This window comes from Barbatula barbatula (genome assembly GCF_947034865.1).
Source record: "Barbatula barbatula genome assembly, chromosome: 16".
Taxonomy (NCBI): domain Eukaryota; kingdom Metazoa; phylum Chordata; class Actinopteri; order Cypriniformes; family Nemacheilidae; genus Barbatula; species Barbatula barbatula.
This window is the reverse complement of record NC_136779.1, coordinates 8,332,462-8,355,263: the sequence shown is the minus strand read 5'-3', so window position 1 is coordinate 8,355,263 and position 22,802 is coordinate 8,332,462. Positions and strand designations below refer to the sequence as shown.

At 38.3% G+C, this 22,802-nt stretch overlaps 3 protein-coding genes across 7 annotated transcripts; 2 read left to right on the top strand and 1 right to left on the bottom strand.

The window, feature by feature from the left end:
* Nucleotides 1–1,777: 1,777 nt before the first annotated feature.
* msl1b (MSL complex subunit 1b) lies at nt 1,778–7,432 on the top strand. 3 transcript variants are annotated; one of them, XM_079476073.1, is made up of 9 exons: nt 1,778–2,079; nt 2,688–3,437; nt 3,531–3,712; nt 4,902–5,209; nt 5,287–5,351; nt 5,476–5,543; nt 5,892–6,019; nt 6,134–6,206; nt 6,326–7,432. In XM_079476073.1, the coding sequence occupies exons 2-9, from the start codon at nt 2,808–2,810 to the stop codon at nt 6,414–6,416; spliced, it is 1,545 nt and encodes a 514-aa protein (XP_079332199.1). In that variant the 5' UTR covers nt 1,778–2,079; nt 2,688–2,807; the 3' UTR covers nt 6,417–7,432. The 3 variants fall into 3 exon arrangements, with proteins under 3 accessions (XP_079332199.1, XP_079332201.1, XP_079332200.1); XM_079476075.1 differs by having other exon boundaries at nt 2,006–2,084; XM_079476074.1 differs by having other exon boundaries at nt 2,021–2,119.
* Nucleotides 7,433–7,613: 181 nt separating this feature from the next.
* Nucleotides 7,614–10,208, bottom strand: chmp2a (charged multivesicular body protein 2A). Its single transcript, XM_079476076.1, has 6 exons — nt 9,997–10,208; nt 9,267–9,434; nt 8,975–9,154; nt 8,761–8,891; nt 8,615–8,676; nt 7,614–8,524 (listed from the first exon to the last, which is right to left on the bottom strand). The coding sequence occupies exons 2-6, from the start codon at nt 9,432–9,434 to the stop codon at nt 8,403–8,405; spliced, it is 663 nt and encodes a 220-aa protein (XP_079332202.1). The 5' UTR covers nt 9,997–10,208; the 3' UTR covers nt 7,614–8,402.
* A 606-nt stretch (nt 10,209–10,814) lies between these two features.
* fbrs (fibrosin) lies at nt 10,815–22,641 on the top strand. 3 transcript variants are annotated; one of them, XM_079476421.1, is made up of 19 exons: nt 10,815–11,231; nt 12,346–12,943; nt 13,112–13,303; nt 14,543–14,575; nt 14,699–14,728; nt 14,817–14,862; nt 15,014–15,362; nt 15,483–15,694; nt 15,846–16,060; nt 16,146–16,196; nt 17,352–17,447; nt 18,564–18,632; nt 18,825–18,863; nt 18,955–19,026; nt 19,150–19,306; nt 19,523–19,603; nt 19,786–19,869; nt 20,034–20,241; nt 20,337–22,641. In XM_079476421.1, exons 2-19 carry the CDS (start codon nt 12,644–12,646, stop codon nt 21,853–21,855), a joined length of 3,753 nt encoding a protein of 1,250 aa, XP_079332547.1. In that variant the 5' UTR covers nt 10,815–11,231; nt 12,346–12,643; the 3' UTR covers nt 21,856–22,641. The 3 variants fall into 3 exon arrangements, with proteins under 3 accessions (XP_079332547.1, XP_079332546.1, XP_079332545.1); XM_079476420.1 differs by having other exon boundaries at nt 18,564–18,668; nt 19,150–19,288; XM_079476419.1 differs by having other exon boundaries at nt 18,564–18,668.
* The last annotated feature ends 161 nt before the right edge of the window (nt 22,642–22,802 follow it).

The following is a 22,802-nucleotide window of genomic DNA, read 5'->3' as shown; positions in this document are numbered from 1 at the left end:
GTGAGACAAAACATAAGAGCTCTCCAGACAGGCAAGAAAAGGGTTTTGCTTCAGGCCATTTACATAAACAGATAGAGTAACACTTATCTCAAGATCTCTCTCTATCCAACAAGCATACAATAGCCATTGAACCCATATTTATTTCGTGTTAATTTATTTGATTACATTTAATTTTTTTATTTATTTACTTTTTCAATTCACTACAATTTTATTTATATAGCGCTTTTCACAATTTGCATTGTTTCAAAGCAGGGGGAAAACGGAAAAAACAAACAAAAAAGGATAAAACACGCTACATGGTGTTTTATATAATAAATTCAATTATTCTAGTAAATAATATCTAATGTCAGCATCTCCTGGTGGTTTATTTTGCATATTTTGCATTAAGTGAATGCTTGGCTGAAAAGATGCGTCTTTAATCTAGATTTAAATTGGGCAAGTGTTTCTGATCCTCGAATAATATCAGGAAGGCTATTCCAGAGTTTAAGTGCTACGTATGAGAAAGCTCGACCCCCTCTGGTAGATTTAGTTATTCTAGGTATTATCAAAAGTCCTGCGTTTTGAGATCTTAGAGAGCGTGATGGCTTGTAGTGTGATAGAAGCTCTGTTAGGTAGGTAAACTTTTATTACTTTTACCCTTTCCATATTACACTCACCTACACATAACTCTAGATATCTTATCGCGTTATTGTACGGAATCTAATTTATAATAAATATTATGATAATGATGATTATTATGTGTTTTAATAGTATTTAACTCTCTTAAAGCTCATTCAGATTCGTAAAGGGATAGTTTATCATTTTTGGGTGAACTATCCCTTTAAGAATCCAAATTACATAAATTACATCATATTAGAAAACGTTTAAATGGTAGTCAACAGTGCACCAGAACTGTTTGCTTTCCTTAACTCTTCAAAATATCGTATTAATAACAGAACAAAAAACTACATTTATTTTTCTACCATGGTAGTTAATGGTTACCCAGAACTCTCAGTTGCGCACATTCTTTCAAATATATTTATTTGTGTTCAACAGGTTTGGAACAACTTGAGGGTAACTTTCAGACCCTCAACTAGAAGAAAAAAAAGCACACTAACCCTCTTCTCTCAACAGGTAGTGGTCTAGCTGTTGAAACTAGTAACATTGTATGAGCACCTATTGTACTATTGCTCTTTTATGACATATCGCTTATTGCTCCCAGAACTCTTTGTAAGTCCTTTGGATAAAAGCGTCTGCTAAATGACTAAATGTCAATGTATGCAGCGACTGTGTGACTGACGAGACGATATTTTAATACTGAAAGTTAGCTATATAAATATTACCTATATCAATATATTTTTTTAATTAATAAAAAATAGTTCGATGTTGGTTACCTATCATATGATAAGCTTAGAAAATCTGAACATTTCCATGGTTAATGCAAAGTGGTCCAGAATGAGAAAATCAGCGGTAGTACATCGCCCCCTTTTGGTAAAACTACGTACGCACATGAGGTCTTTAATTATCACATATTTTGGTCTAAATTCAGCTCCGTATAGTATTACTTACAATATATAAACCCAACGTATAAATGACAGTCAGTAATAATACCTTTCTCGTAAAACTGTGGAAATAATTCTTAAAATTGTTCACTAAATCGCAGTTGATTTGAACACGCACACATGAGAATTAATCGGATGTTTGTTATATTACAATATAGAGTGTAATTTGGTCTAAATAAGAGTATATGCTGTGGGTAGAACTCATGTCAAAAACGTCCTATGCTATGGTGAGAAACGTCACAGGAAATGATGTTGAAAGGATCCCTAGCAACCTGTACACGGTGTGATTCGTATTTTACCTCCGTCACACGACTGATCCCATGTCAGCCGTATCCTCTTCGGTTTTTCTATTCTAACGATCAATTCTCGTACATAGTAAAATGTAAAAGTACATTAACCTGCTCCGTACCTAAAACGCTTTCAGCACGCTGAATGTAAACATGTACGCATGGCGCATGCGTGTTGAAGGCTTATAACGCAATCGTGTGTTGGTGTGCAGATGATCCGGTGTGAAAATGGGCGACATACATCAATAAAAGTAAAGTATGAGGCTTATTTGACACATGTTTTGGCAAATCGTAAGTTTTTCAACTTGGAAAAAGTGTAAAAATATGACATGTAGTGTAAAGTCGATCTAAAGGCGCTGTGTTTTTGGAAATTATTTATATTTTGTTAGCTCGTTTGCTAAAAGTGGCTAGCTAGCAAAATGGACTCAAAATGGAGGCGCGTTATTTATTACTAGCTGAGTGAAATCAAGAATAATACATATTAAACACACATTCACCTTGAACTTGTGCATTGCGAAGTTTGTAAAGTATATGCACAATTATTTATGCTAGTAGATTTGAGGGTATAAGAGTTAAGTGTCTGCTCGATAGCTAGCCAAGTAAAACCTGCAGCGATGATTTTTGAACGTGCAATTGACTTCTAGCATAAGCAAATCGCTCTGTGCCGTACAAGAAACCATGGACTAGAATACTTTACTTTAATAAAGGAAGTAGTATAAAAAAACAAGATGACCCTTACTTCTCTCTAATCGAAACATTTCCTCTGCGTTCAAGGAAATCTTAAAGCAAGACTTGACATTATTGGACAGTTTATTGTTAATAAGATTGATACGATAATAAATTTTTTGTTTTGTTGCAGGTACAGGTTTGAAGACACCATTCCATTTACTCTTCAAAAGAGCGACCGAAGAGCAACACGTTGATGTGATATTAAACCCTGTAGGAACCATGGTTTATATAATAGAGCTTGTTCTTAACCATGAGCATGCGACCCAACTGCTTTTCTAAAGTGGGATTATACTCGAATAACCTTGACATCAGTCCAGCAAAAACAAAACACAGAGTGAGTGTTCGAAGAGTTTCCCCTGTCTCCGAGCTACGGGATGATGTTGATGAAACTCTCAACAACACCAAACAACATCTGATCTTGGACAGAAGTCTTAGGGGGAAGGTTGAACGCGCTTCGTTGCCTGTAAAGCACGGCAGAGCGTTCGCCGAAGCTTCAGAGGCTGGCTCTGAGGGCACAGTAACACTGTCCTCTCAAATTAAACAAATGGGGGGTGAAGGCACCCCTGTAAAAAGTAAAACTCCTCTCGGACAGACCAACACTATTGACAATAAACCAGAGTTTGTATCAATGAATTCACATAGTAATTCCAGGGACCCTGTGGGGGAGAAAGGGGTAAAAGGGTTTGAAAATATGGGGACGTCACACGATCACACGGATGGTAAAAGAACGAATATGAAGAAGATTGTGGGTCATCCTCACTCACAAGCCACTTGCCTTAAACAACTCCTTCTACTTCAGCTGGATTTAATAGAACAGCAACAGCAACAGCTGCAGACTAAGGACAAGGAAATAGATGAACTAAAATCAGACCGAGACACGGTATGTGGGATGTTTAAGGGCTTGTAAACTTTGTATTCAAAGGCAATTGTTTTAAATTTGTTTGTTGTGTCTATTTGTCCTGCATTTAATCAGTTACTTGCCCGTATTGAGAGGATGGAACGGCGGTTGCAGTTGTCAAGTAAGGAACCGCGCGACAAGAGGCTCTTTCAGCCGTTAGAGAGATGGGTCCCGGACACGGAGGACTTTTGGGAGTCAGATGTGGGGGACAGCCCACAGACTGAGGCATCTAAGTCAAGCGGCAAGGTGCAAAAGAGGTAACAAATTGGAAATTCTGCAGTCAGTCAACTAGGGCTGCAACGACGTCATCTATTACGTCGACTAAGAAAATACATCGACGTACGGGAAATGCGTTGACGCGTCACATGATTTACGTTAATTTGCAGTAATGCCACGATCATCTTAAGTGTGGGAATACTTTAAACAGAGTTCGGACAAAACGGTGATTTGTTCACTCTGTAACAAAATAATGGCATACCACGGCAGCACAACTGCGATGCAAGAGCACCTCAAGAGATAACATCCTGTGACTCTCCGGCCTCAAAATGACGAGCCTTTGTTACGGTTAATGACTCATAATAGTCGTCACCCTAGAGCTGAAGCTATCGGCTAGCACAATGGTGATAATGCTAATGGTCCTAATGCAAGTTACCTACGGTGGCAGTAAACTTCAACATTAGTCCGATGTAAATCTTACATCCACAGTAATTGAAAACAGATAGTAAACAACACGTTTCCTTGTTTGACCTTCACTGTATACATTTTACGTTTTGTCATGCTTTCTCCGTTCATTCATTTCATAATAAAATTACATAAATACGTTACCCTCTCTAAAATACAATTATTGTTGTCATGCACTACCCTTTTTGAAATGTAATTTGAACTCTGTGAAGTAACTTAAAATTTGTGATACAGGCCCCCATTATTTTTGTGCACTGTTCTTCTTGGGCAGTATTTATGATTGATTTTACTTGAAACTACATGTTGCCTCTCAGGATATTTTGCCGTGTATTAGGCAGGATATATTTTTGAAGTAACGTCTTTAAACTATATGTTGCCTTTCAGGTATTTTTTGCATTGCATTAGGCAAGGTTTTTTTGGACTTTGCTCCTGTAATATACATGTTGCCTTTCAGGCTGTTTTGCTCTGTTAGGCAGTATTTATGTTTTAATTAAATTGGAGTATGTTTTTAGAAAATGATTTAATAAAACTTTTAAAGTTTAAAATACTATCGGTAGAAGCTGTACTTATTATTTTACTGGAAAGTTGACCAAATCATTAATATGGTAATCCAACAACAAGCTATAGATTCATCGGAAAAGTAATCTATTGATTAATCGACAGTAAAAATAAATCGTAGTTGCAGCCCTACAGTCTGTTATTCTTCAATCAACGTTTTGTCTTGGCTTCTACTTGTCTTATGTCACCTGTGAATATTCTGTCTAGGAAGTTCAACTTCTTAGACAATAAGATGCAGAGGTCAAGGGGTAAGGCCTCGCGACTGACCCCCCAAAAATTAGACATGGGCGAGAAATCGCCATGTCAGCATGACCTGCGAAACAAGGAGAGCCCAGAGAAAACTAACACTACGGAATCGTCCGGACAGATGGACCAGCAGAATGAGGGAAATGTCAAACAGGAAGCTGAAGATCCATACATGACAACATCGGAGGTGTACCTGTGCTGCTGTCAACAGCCTCCAGCCTCTCCATTACTGGAATCTCCTGTAAAGAAAGAGGAAGAGGAAGTTGCAAGTAAGTGTTTGGCTCAGATTTATGACTTCAGTCGTTAACATGATTCACAAATTCTAATGGTGAAAATATTGTTACAGTCCCATCGTGGAGGGAAAATATTGTGGAACCATTGCAGGAGGAGGATGCTTTCGACATCCCTGAGGTGAGAATTATTAAATCATGCTCCATATATGTCTTCCACAAGTATATTTAGGCATTTATCCGACACTTATCCAAAGAGATTTTAAAATGTTGTCACCGTTACCTACTGTTGTTTTATTCTGCAGAATCTTGATGACAATGTTTTTCTGAAACGGCATGCAAAGTTAGAATTGGACGAGAAGAGACGAAAAAGGTGAGAATTTTGAGTTGGCAATGATATTTAAATTCCAAATTTAGTCATTTTTCCCCTGTGTTATGTACGTAAAAAACTTTTACTGAGCCTTTTTCAGATGTGACACTTACTATATTAATATTATTACTAATTATAAAGATACTTTACTTTTGTCTTTCAACCAACATAAAGCTAATTCAATTTAGATCAGTTGTTTTACTTTTAATTTGTTGGGGGCTATATGGGAGTATTAATATGTAAATAAATATTAATATTTTAAATATTTGTGCACATTCGAATGCCACCTACAAAAAACTAACCTATTAAAGGCTCTTCATTAGTTTACACTCATGGTTTATTTTCTGTAAGGTGGGACATTCAAAGAATACGTGAGCAGCGCGTGCTTCAGAGACTGCAGCAGCGCATGGAGAAGAAAAAGGTTACTGTTCAGGAGACCAAACCTGAGGTGTCCTCCTTTTATCCTGATCCAGAGAGTGGTATGACCCTTCAACGCTTGCATTTTTACATGCCGTTCTGTTTTAATTTAATTTAATTTATGAACAAGTAAAGCATTTTCTATTATTGTTCTGTTAACTTGATCTTATTTACAGTGGAGTATATTGAAGTCACACCCCATCTGCCTGTTGTGGCCTTTGGTCAGCCTTTGCCCAATTTGCCTGCACAGTAAGATTAGTTTACCTTCTTTAAATCTTCTACATTAAATTTGATCTGGTTTTAAGTTTAAACTTGATTTGTATCCACATTAGAAGGTACATTGACTATGTGCTTGTATTTATTTTCAGGAACTTTGAGCTCCCGTGGATTGAGGAAAAAAGCAAATGTCGCAGTGAAAATCCAAAGAAACAAACTCCCCATAGGTCCTGTCGGAAATAAGCTGCAGAGATTCAGAGAGCACTTCCGAAATTGAGTGCTAGACACGAATAAGCGATGGATTATGACCAGTAGAACGTTAAAAAGCCAGAACGGTTAGGGTTGCTGAGTCGAGGCTGGCAGGACTACAGCTGTGTTGCTGTCACAAGAAGGCGTCCACTGCCATGCTAACTGCTATTTGACACACGATACATGTGTGGCCTTGATTTAATCCTGAATCTTTTTTCTTGTGCTGTATACTTTCACTGAGGAAAAATGATTTTGATTATTGCAGACTGCTGAAAATAATGTTTAGTGTGCATTAAAGTGTGGTGATGGAGTATTGATGCACATTTGCATGTGAGCTCTCAAAATATTTGTGTCGAGAATGGCTTTAATAAGCTTGTTTTGTTAGAAATGTATGCATGAATGTCTTGGTAATCCTATGATTATAAAAACATATTTTTGCAACCATAACATAGATATTGAGGCAGATAGGGCAGAATTAGGATGTGGATGCTGACCAATATAGAAGTTTAAACGTTTAAGGACAAAGCCCTTGACATTATTTTTTGGGATCAATAAGTAGTTTTTGATTTATCCCAATTTTCATTAAATCTACTCATCCTTTTTCTTTAAGCCTCATTCATGCTCCAAGGTATGGCTAGTTTACTAGTTTTAGTAAACTGTGTGCATCACAAGATTAATTTCAGGGCCTTTTGTTTTATATGTCCTAATATAATTCCTTTTTAATTGTAAACCCATTTTTGTGTGCGCGTGTATAAATTTCTTGATCTTGTTAGTACCACAGTCCTGGAGTCTTCACTTTTTCCTTAATGTGTACAACTGGACCTTTTGTAAATAGTTTTAATTTCACACATTGGCTGTAAATAAAGAAAACATTGCTGTTATTTTTTTATTTAATGTCAGAATGTTGTATGTCCAGGATAGATATATGTATAGATATATTGATAGCATTATTTACGAAATAAGTTTTGTTTTTCAAAAATAAAACAATACAAGGATTTCATAGTTGTTGTTTTTCTATGTTCTTGGTGCATGTGGTATTATAAAGATGGGGATTGTCCACAAGGACAGAACTTATAAATCAGTAATTTTTTGATTTGAATAATTAACACAGGTGTTATCCTAGTACTAAATACAATACAGAGTAACTTAACTACTCGCAAAACAAATTAAATTATTCCCACAGTCAATTCCTTAAAATCTGAAAAAGATTTATTAAACCAAAAAGTAACAAATGCAAAATAAAAAAATCAATAGGACTACCACCTCTTTGGATTTAATAGATAAATAAATTGTTTTGTAACACTGTAAAATTATATTATTTTGTTGGAAATGTTTTTTAGGAGGTATTGTGGGATATTTTACAGTTTGATGTACAAGTGTGGGTGTAGGACTTAAGATTTAATCACTTTTAGAAAGAAATATATAAACCACCACATTTATTATATAGGGGCATATGCCATTAAAAGATCATGACAGTATAATAGCAAAGGTATTTCAAAGAGAGCATATATATATATGTATAGAAAACCTGTGGTGAATCGATTTTGAACAATTTTCATCAAAGTTCAGTATCACAACACACATTTATACCCAATAGATGATATGTGATAAATCAGTTTTCATAGTAATGAACTATTTAGTGTTAGTTTATTCTCCAAAAAAAGTAAAACCTTTCATTTCTGGATAACAGATTCTATGTTCACCTTCGGAAAGGATTTGTCTAAACAGAAACTTCAAAAGCTGTCGGATGCATTGCATTTTCATTTGGGTTACTTGTTTGGCAGAATAACAAATATACAACACATCCTAGAAGGTGACAGAAAAATAGAAACGAATATAACCATCAAAAATCTTGAGAAAAAAATAAGACGGCATCCATAAAACGTGTTATACCACCTCTTTTCTTTGCATCAGTCTAAATTTCAGTAAAGCACGCTTTAGATAAACTGTGTCAAAACTTTACTTAAAGTCTCTAAATTCTCAGTCTCTTCTAAGGTTATTCAGCCTCTCCTCCAGGTCAGCATCAGCATCTGCCAGTGTGGCCTGTGGTTCAGCTTTCTTTCCAGCTGCGACCGAAAGACTTCCTCCAGTAGCAGGCAGGTCTGTTCAAATTAATTGACAAAGACAATATGTGAACATCTTGAGAATTACAATCATATTGGGACATAGTAACTGTGGTACTTTTTTCTTACTTGAAAGTTCATCTGATAGATTCAGACCCAGCTCATCCAAAACTTGAGAAACCACAGCATCGCTACATTCAGAACAAAATAATGAATATCATGAGAGTGTTGTTAGACAGAAATCTCTTTTTAGCACCTATATAAATAGTTCTCACCTCTCCTCTTCATCGTCTTCATCTCCCATTGCATCATCAATGGCATCATTCATCATCTCCTCCTTCATGTCCATAATTTCACTTTGGCGCTCAAACTCCATCATTATCTTCTGAATCTGTGGCAACTTCAACTAGAATGAGGTAAAAGGACTTAATCTGATGTTTTCCGTTTACATAGTAACAAAGATATTAACTACTAATGTAGAAGTAATACCTGTCTGTTCATGGTGGCCATAGCTTTGGTGACTCCTTTCATGGCCTGTGCCATGCTGTTGTTTGATTTGAGCGTTTGGATTTTAAGGCTCACAGCTTGAATATTGGCTCGCATCATGATGAATTTCTTTACGTACCGTCTTGTGCGAACCAAGTCTTTAGCCATAATCTTAACAGCATCCTGTCAGAAAAATTACAGATTATTTACCCTTCATTAGGAGTATTATTTACAAGTTTACTTAAGATTTTCACTAAGTAAAAACTGCACTGTACTGTAACTCTGCTGTACCTACCATCTGTCCTTGCTTGGCCATTTTTTTTATGTCAGCAATTATTTTCTTTTCCTGTTGCTCCAGTCTCTGGCGTTCTCTGTCTAGATCTCTCATGGCTCTATTTAGTGCTCTTTGATTCTGTCTGAGCATCTCCTCTGGAGTCTTCCTTTTTCCAAACAAAAACTCCATCTGACAAGACCAAATGAGAACTCAGTTAGGACAAATTTCTAAAGTTTATCTTAAAAAAAAAGGTTTTCAGAACTGTTCAGGCTGTGTAAAAAGTATCATATACAACCAGACAATATATTTTCTGAGTCTATTTTTAATACTAAAGAAAGATTAAATCACAGGAATGGAATTTAGAGTCTCACAGGTTATTTCATGACTCACGAGCATATGCTATGACATCATTCTTTACAGATATGCCATAATAGCAATCCTAAATCAACAAAAAGTTATTAGAGCCATTCTCAATGGAAATGTTTTATACACACCATAAGTCAAGTGACATGAGTCTTTGTGTAAAACTGTGCACCGCCCCTTATTACGTTTTTTTGAGACAGTTACATTTTCGACAGGACAATTACTGTTTATATCCTAAAAGATTACACATTGAATGTTACATATCCTTTCAAAAACCTAATGTAAGTCATGTAAGCAATAAAAGTAATGAGCTCATTCATCTTAAATAAGATTAGCAAAAGAAAGAAAGCTGTGAGGCCTGTGACTCAAACAACACTCTTGGTTTTACCTTTACTTTTCTTGATATACTAAATATCCAGCAGAAATATCAGCGGCTGAGACAAACTATTACGCCGCCGACAATATTTTTCTAATCCTTCTTTAAAGTTACTGTCGATCTACCCGATTGTTTTTCTCACTCCAACTTCCGCATCTGAATGTCAATACTTCCTTTGTAAAGGTCTACGTCACAGGATATGCGTCATAAAACACGTTTTCCCTAAATCCAAAATTACAACTTTATATTTAACAATACGGAAATAACATTTTCTATTCTACAGTACATTACACATTAATTAATGCAATATTTTAAGAATAAATACATTGAAGATTTATCTTGAAAAAAATAAAAAGGGCTTTCCAGTCGTAAAGTTATCAGGACTATTAAATTATACAATGATTTTAGATTTGTACAATGAAGCTCATTATATTTTTATACTCTATTTTCCTATTTATTTATTTTTCATATATATACTGCAGTTGGTTTGTTTTGATGTAATCCACAATAACAAAAAAATACAGCTAACTTACAAAATAAAACACAATAAAACATGATAACATAATAAAAACATGATTATTAATGGATATCTAGTTGTAATAATTGTAATAATAATAATAAATGTGTGTGTGTGTATATATATATATATATATATATATATATATATATATATATATATATATATATATAGACATATATATAGACAGTAAAACATACATTATAAACACACTATTGCAGTATTGTTGTGCGCTTTAGTGCAGAAGATATAACTATTTTGAAACAGCAGATGGCACTACTGTCGTCGCATTCAGTATTGACTGCCTCTGAATAATCAACAGAGGAAGAAAACCCGACAGAAGCACACAATGCAGTTTGACTGCTACGGGTTATCCGCCCAGGCTTAATGGATCATCATTTCTAAAAACAAGAAGAAATGAATGTATTATAATTTGAATATCGGGGCGAAAAGTAAGCTGTCATAAATCGATTTCAACGTTTCGTTTGAGGGAAAGCAAGCTTGTGCTGCTGAGACTGGCGAAATCTACAGCTTTACCAGACTGAGTGGCTCACACAGCGGGCCGCGGAAGGAGGTGCCCGGCCGGCGCTGACGGAGTAGCGCTTAACAACCCTGACGGCGCAACTACAGCCCGAGGCTTCGAGGCCCGATTTATATTATTATCGTTTTAAATGGAGGCTTGGACGAAAGCAGAAGCCAGAGGAAAATGGGCCTCTGTAGTGCTCGAGTGGTGGGTGTGATTGAAAAATGTAGTTGTCTTTATTCATGTCTTTGCCTTTAAGGCATTGTTAGAAAAACAATAACGGGTGGTTTGTTTTGTAGAAATAGTGTCAAAATGCGCTTTATACGGGGTTATTTAAACCCGTCGCACAGAGTCTTGTTCGCCTTTTTCCTCCTCATCTGCTCGTCTGAGATAGCTAACGGGCTAGTGTACGCTTCATAAATAGCATTATTATTATTTTACATTTCTTAACAGTTTTGGTTTGAGGGTTGTGCGAGATTTATCGGTTAGATTAGCGCCCTAACATTAAATAAATCGTCCATTTCCTTCTCTTTGAAAGGTGGGGTGTCAACGAAGTAACGTTACAGGCTAAATGATTAGCTTGTTTTTAAGAATCGTAAATTATATATTAGCAAATACTTTTCGATTGCTACACAGATGTTTTTCAATATTAATAATGCATTTGACATTGTAAGATAACTGGGGATGATCGATATTTGTTAATAATTATGTGGTAAATGTAGCTCCAAATACGTTGTAGGGTAGTGTTTACTCGCCTAACGTTAGTTGTTTACACCGGATAAAATCGACATTATAAGTGACATTATTAGAATGACATTTGACATACTGTCATTTAAAGTGCGATAACTCGATATATTTCTCTGCGTGTTTTTAGTTTGTTTGGAAACGAGCGTAATCCGCGATCCTAGCAAGGTTAGCAAACGTTAACTAGCCAGCTAACAACGTCAGGCTAGCTAACCGAGAACACGATTTTATTGCCTTTTAACCGATTTGTTAAACGATTTAGATTCAGAACAGGCTAAAATGTATTTGTTTAGCAAGATTGTCATATCGGACTTTATTTGTACCCATCATCCAACGTTTAGCCTTTTACAAACGAAAACTCAGCCCTAACTTGAGAGTTACCATGTCTGCACATATGCATTGCTCACATTAGCTGTTGAATTTTACTTATACATTTTACACTTGTTTCAGTCGTTTATAATCTCCCGTGGTTCACTTACAACAGTCAGTGCATGTTTTCTTGGTACACAAGCCACTGAGTTGGTCTTTAAAAGCCTGCCCCGACTGCGCAACTGATTTGTGCTTTTTTATTCCCCAGATGAATGTGACAATGTCTTGACAGAAAGGAAATTACTGGAATATCTAGAAGCATTCATAATCGTTGTGTCGTTGGATAAAACGGGCCCAGACATGACTGTAGTCGGACTGCAGTGTGCTCCCACCTTCATGCCTCCACTGAACTCGAATTAATTATAAGACAGACAAAATAAATCGCATTTCCATCCCACAACACTGGTCCTTGTTGGTTTTTATTAATAATAGTTGTAAACTGTCCCAAGGCGGACCAAGGTTTACTTTCTAAGTGCCTTTGTACGGACATTGGTGCGGTCTTTGACATGGACGGTCCCAGTCGAAGCGGTGGGTTCAGGCAGAGCCGTCGCTCCCGCTCCCAACGTGACCGAGAGCGGCGGAGGAGGAGAGCGGATCTCGCTGGGCCCACGTCGCCTTCCTCGGCCTCGGACCAGGAGCTCTGCAGGGGAGACTCGCTGCTCAGAGCCGGCGGAGAATGCAGACCCGTCCTCCACGGCACGAGACACCGGCCTCCACGTCGGAGAAAGCGAATATCCGTGTCGTGCGAAGAGGATATCATCGATGGGTTTTCCATAGCCAGCTTCATAAGCCTGGAGGCTTTGGAGGTAAAAATAATAAAACACAATATAATTACAAATCGAATATCAAAATGTAAACATTTTAATGTTAAGTTAATAAACACACGAACAGTAAGTTGAATAACATCACAGTGGAATAAGATGTTTATGGACTAATTTGCTACTCTTAAACATTTCAATGTGTTGCTTTGATAGATGGATTGTTCTCTGAAGCCCCCAGAACGATCTGCCTTGTTAATGGGCAGAGGAAGCAAAAGGAAGAGGGGTCTGGATGAAAACGGAGGGCCTCTGTCAGAGCCGGAGGAAGGACCTCCTGCAACGTTCACCAACAGCTGGGAACAGCGCAGGAAAATTAAATCAAAACTGAGGAGAAAGGGAGAGGCTAAGGTCGGCACAACAGTTTCATCGCCCTTGTTACTTTTGTCGCTGTTTTTTATGTGATGAAAAAACATCTTCCTTCAGAATGTATTTTTGTACGTATAATTAAGCTGCAAATTCAGATAGTCACTGTTGATATCTGGGACTGTTTAAATAAACAGTAGGAAAAGGGCAAGGTAAAAGCAAAAATTGATTTTATATGGGGTTTTTCGCATCTTGCTTAAGCCTCTTTCGTATGTCCAATTTTAAGACTTCAAAATTCAAAAATAAAATGGAAGCACAGAGTGGTTGTCAGGTTGTAAATGTGGTTGTGAACTGTGCAGAATTCTAACATGTTAATGTACTCAAACAATTTAATTATTGATTGTAAGAAGTAATGTGCATATAAATGTGATCTGTTACTTGACAACAGGTTAGGTCTGTGTCATCATGACATGTGGCGCTCGGGAAAGCTTAATATCTTTTCCCTAACCCTCTGAATCATGTAGGGAGTTGTCTTATTTATAGTTCACTGCCTCATAGTGGATATAGTGTGCTGACAGGTAGCCTAGTGAGTCTTGGTGGATCTTTTACTTTTCTAACATAATATAAGCTGGTGGGACAAAGTTTTGCAGTGTTAATGTACACTTTTGTCTATAAAATGACCATGTGAAATATTCGCAAATTAAATGTTTTGACATTCCTCCTAAATATGAAATTTGTGTTCTGTCAGGATAAATATATTACTTTGTCGGTAATTGTAATCGTTGTTTAATACAGGACGATTATTTAGTGATGATGGAGTCATATTTTCATACCGGCAGTGTACTGTTTTTTGCACCACATTTGTGCTTCTTGTTGTCATGGTACCTGGTGGGTTACTGACAGGATGTCAGTGGGGAAAAAATGATTAAAAACAGGTCATGCTTATGCTAGAACTTGACTCTGGTGAGCGCGTGTTTGACTGTTACTAGAAGTCAGTCTTTAGGTTAGAAGTTGTAGATGTATTGAAATAGTCTTTTATTTTCATTGATCTATTGCATTAAATAGATTTGAAACCTTACAATTTAGACCAAGGGTTATTTACTTGAGGGGTTAGTTGCAGCTGAACATTGGGTAATAAATTGGTCTTTGTATTCTTTTGTCAGCCAAAAGCTTTTGCGTAGTCAATATTTAAATGTAGTTAGTAAGGTATTTTTTACATGCATGTATAACATTTGTGTATACATAATTACATGTTATTTGACTTGTCCCAAATTTGTGTTTCAGATGTCTGGGAATCACATGGAGACAGGTTACATTGTAAGTTATTTTACCAATAACTAACATAATTTTGCTGCCTATTTATTTAACTGAAGAAGTATATATTTTTGTCATTAGGGAATACATATTTACATTAATTTTTGTTCTTTGTTGAACCCACAGTGTGACACAGAGAGTGAATCTGGAGATAAGGTAAAAAGTATTCTTTGTCAACCTTTTAATTTGCATTTAAGATTTGTTCTTTCTGTTGCCGTGTTAAACTTCTTAATATACTATTTAGGCTTCGGATAATATGGAGCCAGCGTTTATCGTCCGCACAAGAGAAGGTAAATATCTTTTGCAAGTTGCAGACATTTTATATCTGTTGATGACACAACCCTGAGAGTCTTATTATTATTACGTTAAGGTGTTTGAAAAATATTTTGTATTAGCACAAAGCTTTATTTTAACATATACATTGTTGCTCTTTCTTCACAGCAGTTAACTCCAACATGACAGGCTCTGCGGCAGCCAATGGTTGCCCTCTCTTGTCCTCGAATAGCTCTCAACCCCTTTTGTCAGTCACACCTCGGGTCTCTGGTCTGGTGAGAAGTCAAGAGAGGAGTATGGAGCAGCCTTACCCAGAGCCCATCTCTACCTCATCCTCCCTTTCCAGCCTAACAGCTCATTCCACTGCCTCGGTGCCCACCACACTTCCTGTACAGCGTAATGGAAATGGTGGTCCTCATCACCGCCGTGATCCAAGCCCAACACGGCACAAACACAAGCCTTTCCTCCCTATGTTTGAAAAGTCACCATCGTTCTATACAATGGGGAGCAACAATAGGTCAGTAAGGTGAAACATATTTAAATGTATTGCCCCCAGCTGTCATAAAATGGTAATGCTGTACTGACGAAAATTTTCCTTATATTAGTCCATCTGGAAATAAACTTGGTTTTCTTGTAGGACTAGTACCTCAGGCAAGCCTCCATCTTCATCTGCCTCTTCATCAATTAGGCCACCTACACCTGCTACAAGTGTGTCCCTCAGTCGAGGGCCAGGGGGTGTGAGAACAGTACGACCTTCTTCTCGACCAAGTCCTGGTGCTGTCTTCACACAATCCCCTGGCCTTCCTCCACCTCCTCCTCTCCTGCAGGTGTCTCCACACCGTTCGACAGGTAAAGCGAAGCTACTTTTAAATATAAAAAAATGCTGCCAACTGCACATGACTGTTTTCCAGATAATTAACATGTTCTTTGAATATGTTCTACGTTGTTCCTTTGCATTCTTCAGAAAGTTGAAATCCTGACTTTTATCTTTCATGAACAGATCCAGACCTGATCTGTCAGGACCTGACAGAATCTAATGCTGCATCCGGAGGACCGACTGTGTCAAGCTCAAGCTCTGGGACCTCCAGCAGATCTTCACAGGCCCAGGCATCCATTCCCACGATGGCCTACCAGTTCCATCAGCACAACCACCAGCACCAGCACACTCATACTCACCAACACTTCTTACATCCCACAGCAGCTGCACCTCCACTGGTGAGGAATTGTTTATTGGTCCTGCATTGCTCATTTAAAAAATGTTTGATATTTTATTGTTTCTTTTGTAATGGTTGTCTTTCAGTTTGATCAGGGCAAGTATCCAGGCAAGATGGAGGGTTTTTTTCGACACCCGGTAAGTATTATATAAAATGTTTGTTTACAGATATTCAGTTCAATTACAACTTTAGACTTAGCTGGGACAATGTAGCCAATCTTTCTATGAAACAAACCGTAGTATTTATCAAAATGTATCATCGTGTTTATAATGATTGTTACCTTCACTACAGGTCAAATGTAATTGACTTTAGTAAGGGTGATAGCCTATAGTTTGCTAAATTATACATTTTACATCTCTTCTTCCTTATTTAGTTTTGGAGCTTTCTACCTGTTTGAGGGGTCCATAGTGCTTTAATTGTACAAAATATTTGTACACATATTCCTGGCAACATTATTTCAAGGACTGCATGACCTTCTTAACGCTTCTTAATTCTTAAGTTATACCCTAAGAGTGGTAGCGATATATTCTTAAGAACAACGTAGTGATACGAAAGTTTCAGGAAACCCAGCCCAGAACTGTAAGTTTTAAAGGGTCATATGACACGGCTACAACAAATATTACAGTATTAGATGTATTGTAATTTGTATACACGATTTCAGGTTCAAAAAGCTGTATTTTCCACATACAGTGCATGTTTGTATCTCCTCTTTGCCCCGCTTTTCTGAAACGCATGGATTTTTTACAAAGCTCATCGCTATGATTGTCCAGTTAACCAATGCATAGTGATTGGTCGAATACTGCAAGCATGTGACGGAAAATGTAATGCTTCTCACCATATTTGGAACATCAGGTTCCAAAGCAATTGTGCTGATAGGTACGCCCACCTTACTTGCATATACATTTGGGCGGTCTTAGTCAAATCATAACACCATCTGATGTAGATTTGTGGGGGTGTGGTTACACAAGGCGTTTCAGGCAGGTCTGGTTGAGCATTCGCCTCTTAGATAGAATTCATCTTCTGTTCCGACACTTTAATCTTTGCAATTTTATTTGTCTAATACAACTTGTAACACACCAAAGACGCATAAAAAAACACGTAATCGTGCCATATGACCCCTTTAAACTGAAAACGTATTGCTTATGTAAAAACACTGAATGCAGGATGAAATAGCTTTGTTGACCTAAAATGGTACTGCGCGCAATTTTAAAATTTATTTTCCGTGTATCTGGGTGTTATCTCTGTAACATGCAATAGCATCAATTTCATAAATGTTAATTTCTCCTGTGAAGTTCTTTCCTCAGTACCCACCATCTGTGTCTGGAATACAGCCTGTTCTTCCGCCCACAGGACCTTTCAGTTCATTGGGGGGAGCTTTTCAGCCTAAGGTAAATGTTGCTTTTCATTTGGTCTATGTTTTGAATATTGAAATCTGAAAGCTCACTGTTTTGCCTATAAAAAGTAATTTAATAAGATGACAAGTGTTCTTAGATAACTTTTAAGTTAGTAAAATAGTTTTACTGTAGTATCACTGTTACACAAGACATTTTATATTTATTCATTTGGCATTCACTTTTTTCCAAAGTGACTTACAATAGGAGAGCATATAACATTTGGTCAACACGTAAAACTATACCGATAGTTTACAAGCCCATGTTACAAGGAGTATTACATCTGAAGCCAGCAAGGAAGAGAATGAACAACATGATTTTTATATTAGACATAAGACATAGACAGTTATTGGTTAGTCAAATAAATACAGAACGGGTAGGTTTTGAGTTGTATTTTGAAAGTTGTCAAGGATGCTACAGTTCGAGTGGAGGCTGGCAGTTCATTCCACCACAGGGGAACCGATTGAGTAAAGGTTTTTGTAAGCGATTTGGTGCCTCATGGTGAGGGAACAAGACCATTACACGAGACCATTTGCATATCATTTTCATCACATCCTTTTGTTGACATTCCACAAACAATAGTGAGTTTTGGTTGTATATCCCAATTTCTACCTTTTGATTCAGAGATTTAAACGGAAAATTTTAATGAATATAATTGGGAACAAAGCTTACTTCCAGGTTGTGGGTTTGCAGTCTTATCTTTAACTTTGCTCTCTTATCATTGCTATCTGAAATATTATCTTCTTTTGTTCGAGTTAGATATCGCATCATTACAATGTGCTGCACAAAAATATGTGGTTTTGATGTGAAAGATGTGTTCAGTATTTTAGTATGCACAGTTGTGTTTTTGGTATTGCAGTATGACACTGGGAGTTGAGTTTTTACATCATTGTTTTCCTTAAAGGGTGTTTCTGGCCAGTATGTCTTGAGTGTTTACATAGTGGATCAAACTCCTCTTTCAAATGAGATCTTTGATGCTAATACATTTTTCTTTCATTTGTTGAAAGCCTGTGTAAGCCACCCAAACGGCCACATTTTTTGTTTTGTTTTTATGTCCTGGTCATGAAGTGGGTTACAATAGTGTGTTGTTATTGACAGCTTGTTCTCCTTCAGGGAGCTGCTCCAGAGATGACTCCTGGTTTGGGAGTTGTACCTCCCCATTTACAACCTAAAACTACAAGGGTAAAGGATGCCCCATCGTACAGATTTGTATCATATGTCTGTTATATTGATTATATTTCATCAATTCATTTGAGAAATACAAACAGAGAATTAATTATTGAAAATGTATATTATCTGCCATAATCAAGTTCTTTGTAAATGGAAATTGCTGTTTGAATAATGAATGGTGTTTGGTTTTATTTTTGTCTCCAGCTAACAGACCCATTTGCACCTCCTCCAAAAGTCAGTAATGTAAGTTAGCCTCTCCTTTGATTGATGTTTGGTTATTACGTTAATTTGACTGTTACTCCATTATAATTCTTTTTTGATTGTTCCTTTGCAGAAAACTGGAAAATGGTGTGCTATGCATGTCCGTGTTGCCTGGATGATTTTAAGACATCAAGAGAAAGTCAAGGTTTTGGCATGATTTGGTTTAAGTTTGAAATAGCCCTTGTTTTTATAACAAAATACAACACACACACACACACACACACACACAAAAGTGCCAGTCATAGTCACTCTTTTTGTCACCATTTAGCTTATGCATGCTGATCCTCAAAAGCTGGACTTCCGTGATGACCTGTTGCCACGTCTACCCGGCCCTGGTATTGGAGGACTAGGAGGTCTAGGACCACTTGGTGCCCCGCTTGGTCCAACTCATGATCTTACAAGACCAGGTCTGTTTGCAGCTGCTGGTGCGTAATACTCCTTAATCTTTTCTTTCTTACGTGTAGTTACTTTGCAGGTGACCTAAGCCTATGATGGTTCTTACTGCTTTTTACTGTTTTCAAATGTAAAATATGTAATGTGAGGGATTTTACAGCGCTACCTTGCTGTCATATTACAAAAAATATAAAGCACAATCATGGTGAAATTTCAACACTCAACAGTAGTGACCCATGTCTTCTCAGGTGGAGTCAATCCGTCCTCCACACCATTCATGCCTCCATCAACACCCCACTCTTCATTCCTCAACCCAGCAGCACATCTGGGTAAGAGACTGATTCTAAGAATGTAGGGGCATTATGAGACAATACGACCCATAGAGTCATGCTGGATGCTGCCTTTGTTGTTCTTTTCTCCTGGATTTTTTTACAGGCTAACTTTTTAAAATATTTCCAGTCTGATATGAAGCCACATTTCATGTCATTAAGGGTTATTTATCTCGTTGCAGACCCATATGTGCGTTCGCCCCCCTTTTCCTCGCTGGGAGCCCTGGGTTCTGGTGCCTTTGGGGGCTTAGGAAGTCCCACGATAGGTTTCTTGTGCTATTTTATTCATTAGAAATGCATATTAATCTATAGAAGAACTATCTTTAATGTCGTGTTTTTAATATATTTTTGATAAACATCCAATTAACTATTCACTTGATATTACAGCCTTCTCTCTGCTGCAACCTAAATGTTTTTGTTTGCCTTTTAGCTGCCAGTGTATTTGGACATAAGGCTGAGCCCTCTGCAAGTGGGGTCGGAGGATTAGGTAACCCCCACGATCCATGGAATCGTCTGCACGTTGCCCCTGCCTCCTTCCCCTCTGGATCCTCTTGGGCCAAAGGACCAGAGAAAAGAGATGACAGAGGAAAGGCCCTGGAGAGAAGAGAACTGACTCATATAAAAGATGAAAAAGACAGGTATTATATATTTATATTATATGTTTAAGTTTTAGCATGAATATTCACAGAAGTGGATAATGTGTCGAATCTCACGACTTAATTTGTTCACACAGAGACAATTTCTTGTATGGACGGCAGCCAGTGCGAATGTCGCCTGGTGTCCCTTCCCTCAAGCACCGCAGCAGCACCCCCAGTTCACACATGAATGGATTGGGCCCGCTCAGTGGAGGTTCATCTGAAAGCCGAGAGCGTGAGCGGGAAAGAGATTCGGACAAGAGGCAACATTCTGCATCTAGAGCACCGATGTCGTCTTCCTCTGCAGCTCCAGAACGACCTCGATCTTCAACATCATCTATCCTCACAACCTCTCCTCCTAGTGCCCCATTAGCCCCCTCTCCTCTGGAGCTGTTTCACCGGCAGCCACCACACACTCTCAACACAGAATCCAGCCATTCTTCACAAAGAGAGAATAATAGACCAGCCTCTTCCTCTGCCAGTTCACTTCCAGTCAAGAAACCTGATCCTACCACTACGGTAACAAAACCTGCAGCTGGTCTAAACTCTGGGTTGCTTCCCCAAGTCAAGGTCAAAGAAGAGCGTAAAGAAGAGCCTGAGCCGGTGCCCATCTCCTTACCACATCCTGCTGTACCTCAGCACAGCTTCGAACGACCTAGTAGCAGACACCACCACCACCATCCATCCACCCCTTCTTCAACCCTGTCACTGACTCCTACACCTGGCATGCCTCTCCCTCCTCCAACTCAACACAATCAACACAATCCCCACAATCCCCATCATCACTTATCTCTCTTAGAACGTTCACGGGCTATCGAAGCCTATCTCGGGGGTGCTGGAGGATCAGCTGGACTGGTAATAGGTGCTGATCGGTTCCCACCACATCCACATGGTCCACCTCAAGGTCATTCCCAAGCCACTCATAGCTTTCCCTGGGACCCTTGGAGGGATCTTGCTGCCCAACAACAGCAGCACCGCAGGGATGTATTGACTCTGAGGTCAGATCCACACCTTGCGCTTCGCTCAGATCCACATATGTCTCGGTTGTTTCAGCAACAACAGGTACAGCGTTTTTTTGAGGCAGAGAGAGCTGCAGTAGCAGCGGCTGTGGCATCCAGCCCTCACCATCAGCCAGTACCTACCTCTACATCATCTGCTTCTTCTGGAGCAAGCAGACCAGAGTTTGCTTTGATGTCCCATCAGTTTGATGAGGAACAACGCGCTCAGATATTCCGGGAAGACCTTGAGAGAGCGCGATACTTTGGGATGCATCCACATCTGTCCTCACCTCACCTTCCTGGCCCATCTCATGCTGCCCACCTTGAACAGCTTCATGCAGGGCTACTGGCTCACTCACATCTCCACCCGGGCGGACCATCCGCACCTTCACATCACCCTGGCCTCTACTCTAGACTCGGACCTCTGCATGCACACTCTCATTTACCTAATGGCATTCTGAATAAGACCCCAGGTCTGATGGGGGCATTGTCAGTTGGGGCTCCACCTCCTCTTATTTCATCTTTGAATAGATCTTCTACTCCACCACGTGGCTCTAGACTTGGTGGGGCTGCAGATTTGGCCCTTTTTACCACACATAAAGATGGGGAGTCAAGATAGTACTTGGTGAAGCACCAGGTAACGCTTAAGGAGTTGATGTAGAACTGTGCTAAAGCCACTTCTCTCGTTGAAAGGTTTTGCAAGAACACTTGCAAATGAGATAAGCTTAGAATGACCATACTCAAGTGTTTTGAAACTACCTGGGGAGAAGGGAGAGACTTTCCAGGGATGTTTGCTATATTTATCCACTGTGCGTTTGTTGGTGCAATTAAGGTACTCTCTTGCTGTGCCCTGGTTTATCTAGGGGTTCCATTTCTAAAAGGCCTGTGGATGTTCAAGGACTATTCGTTACTGGTAATAAAATAAAAACCGTCTGTCTTGAAGAGTGACGGATCAAGAATCATGTTCATTTTTACAAATCAACAGAACCTGTTTCTCAAAGTGAACTACTGTAGAGTAATGGTCCTGAACTTTGCGTTTGAAGAGAAATCGGACCCTGACTGAAATAGTCAAGTACTTCTCATTGTGTGAATCTGCACTGTTGGGAAATGTGTGAATATGAAGAAACACCGGTCATCATGGTTTAAAATTTTCAAAGTCAACCATCAGGCATCTTCCATGAACATCAGAATGAACTTAAAATTTATTTTATTCGTTCAAAAAAGTTATTATAAACTGTACATCTTGTCGGATAATATTTTAAAATTTTAAGGGAAAGAACTGTCTCCCATTCATTAGTCTGATTCAGTAAAGGAGCTGGGTCAGAATATAGTAGAATAGTGATATTACTTTTGTAATAATTATTGTTAACATTAATTACCTTCCATAATAAATATATTCACTGTTTATGTTATAATGTCATGTTTCAGGTCTCGCTAAATGCACTCCCTTGTTGAAATGAGTCTGTGATGATCATGGTCCAGCAAAGCACTACAGTGATGTTGCTCCAATATACTGGTTATGTTAATATCAATGTACAAGGATGTAACAAAGCCAGCCTCTACAGT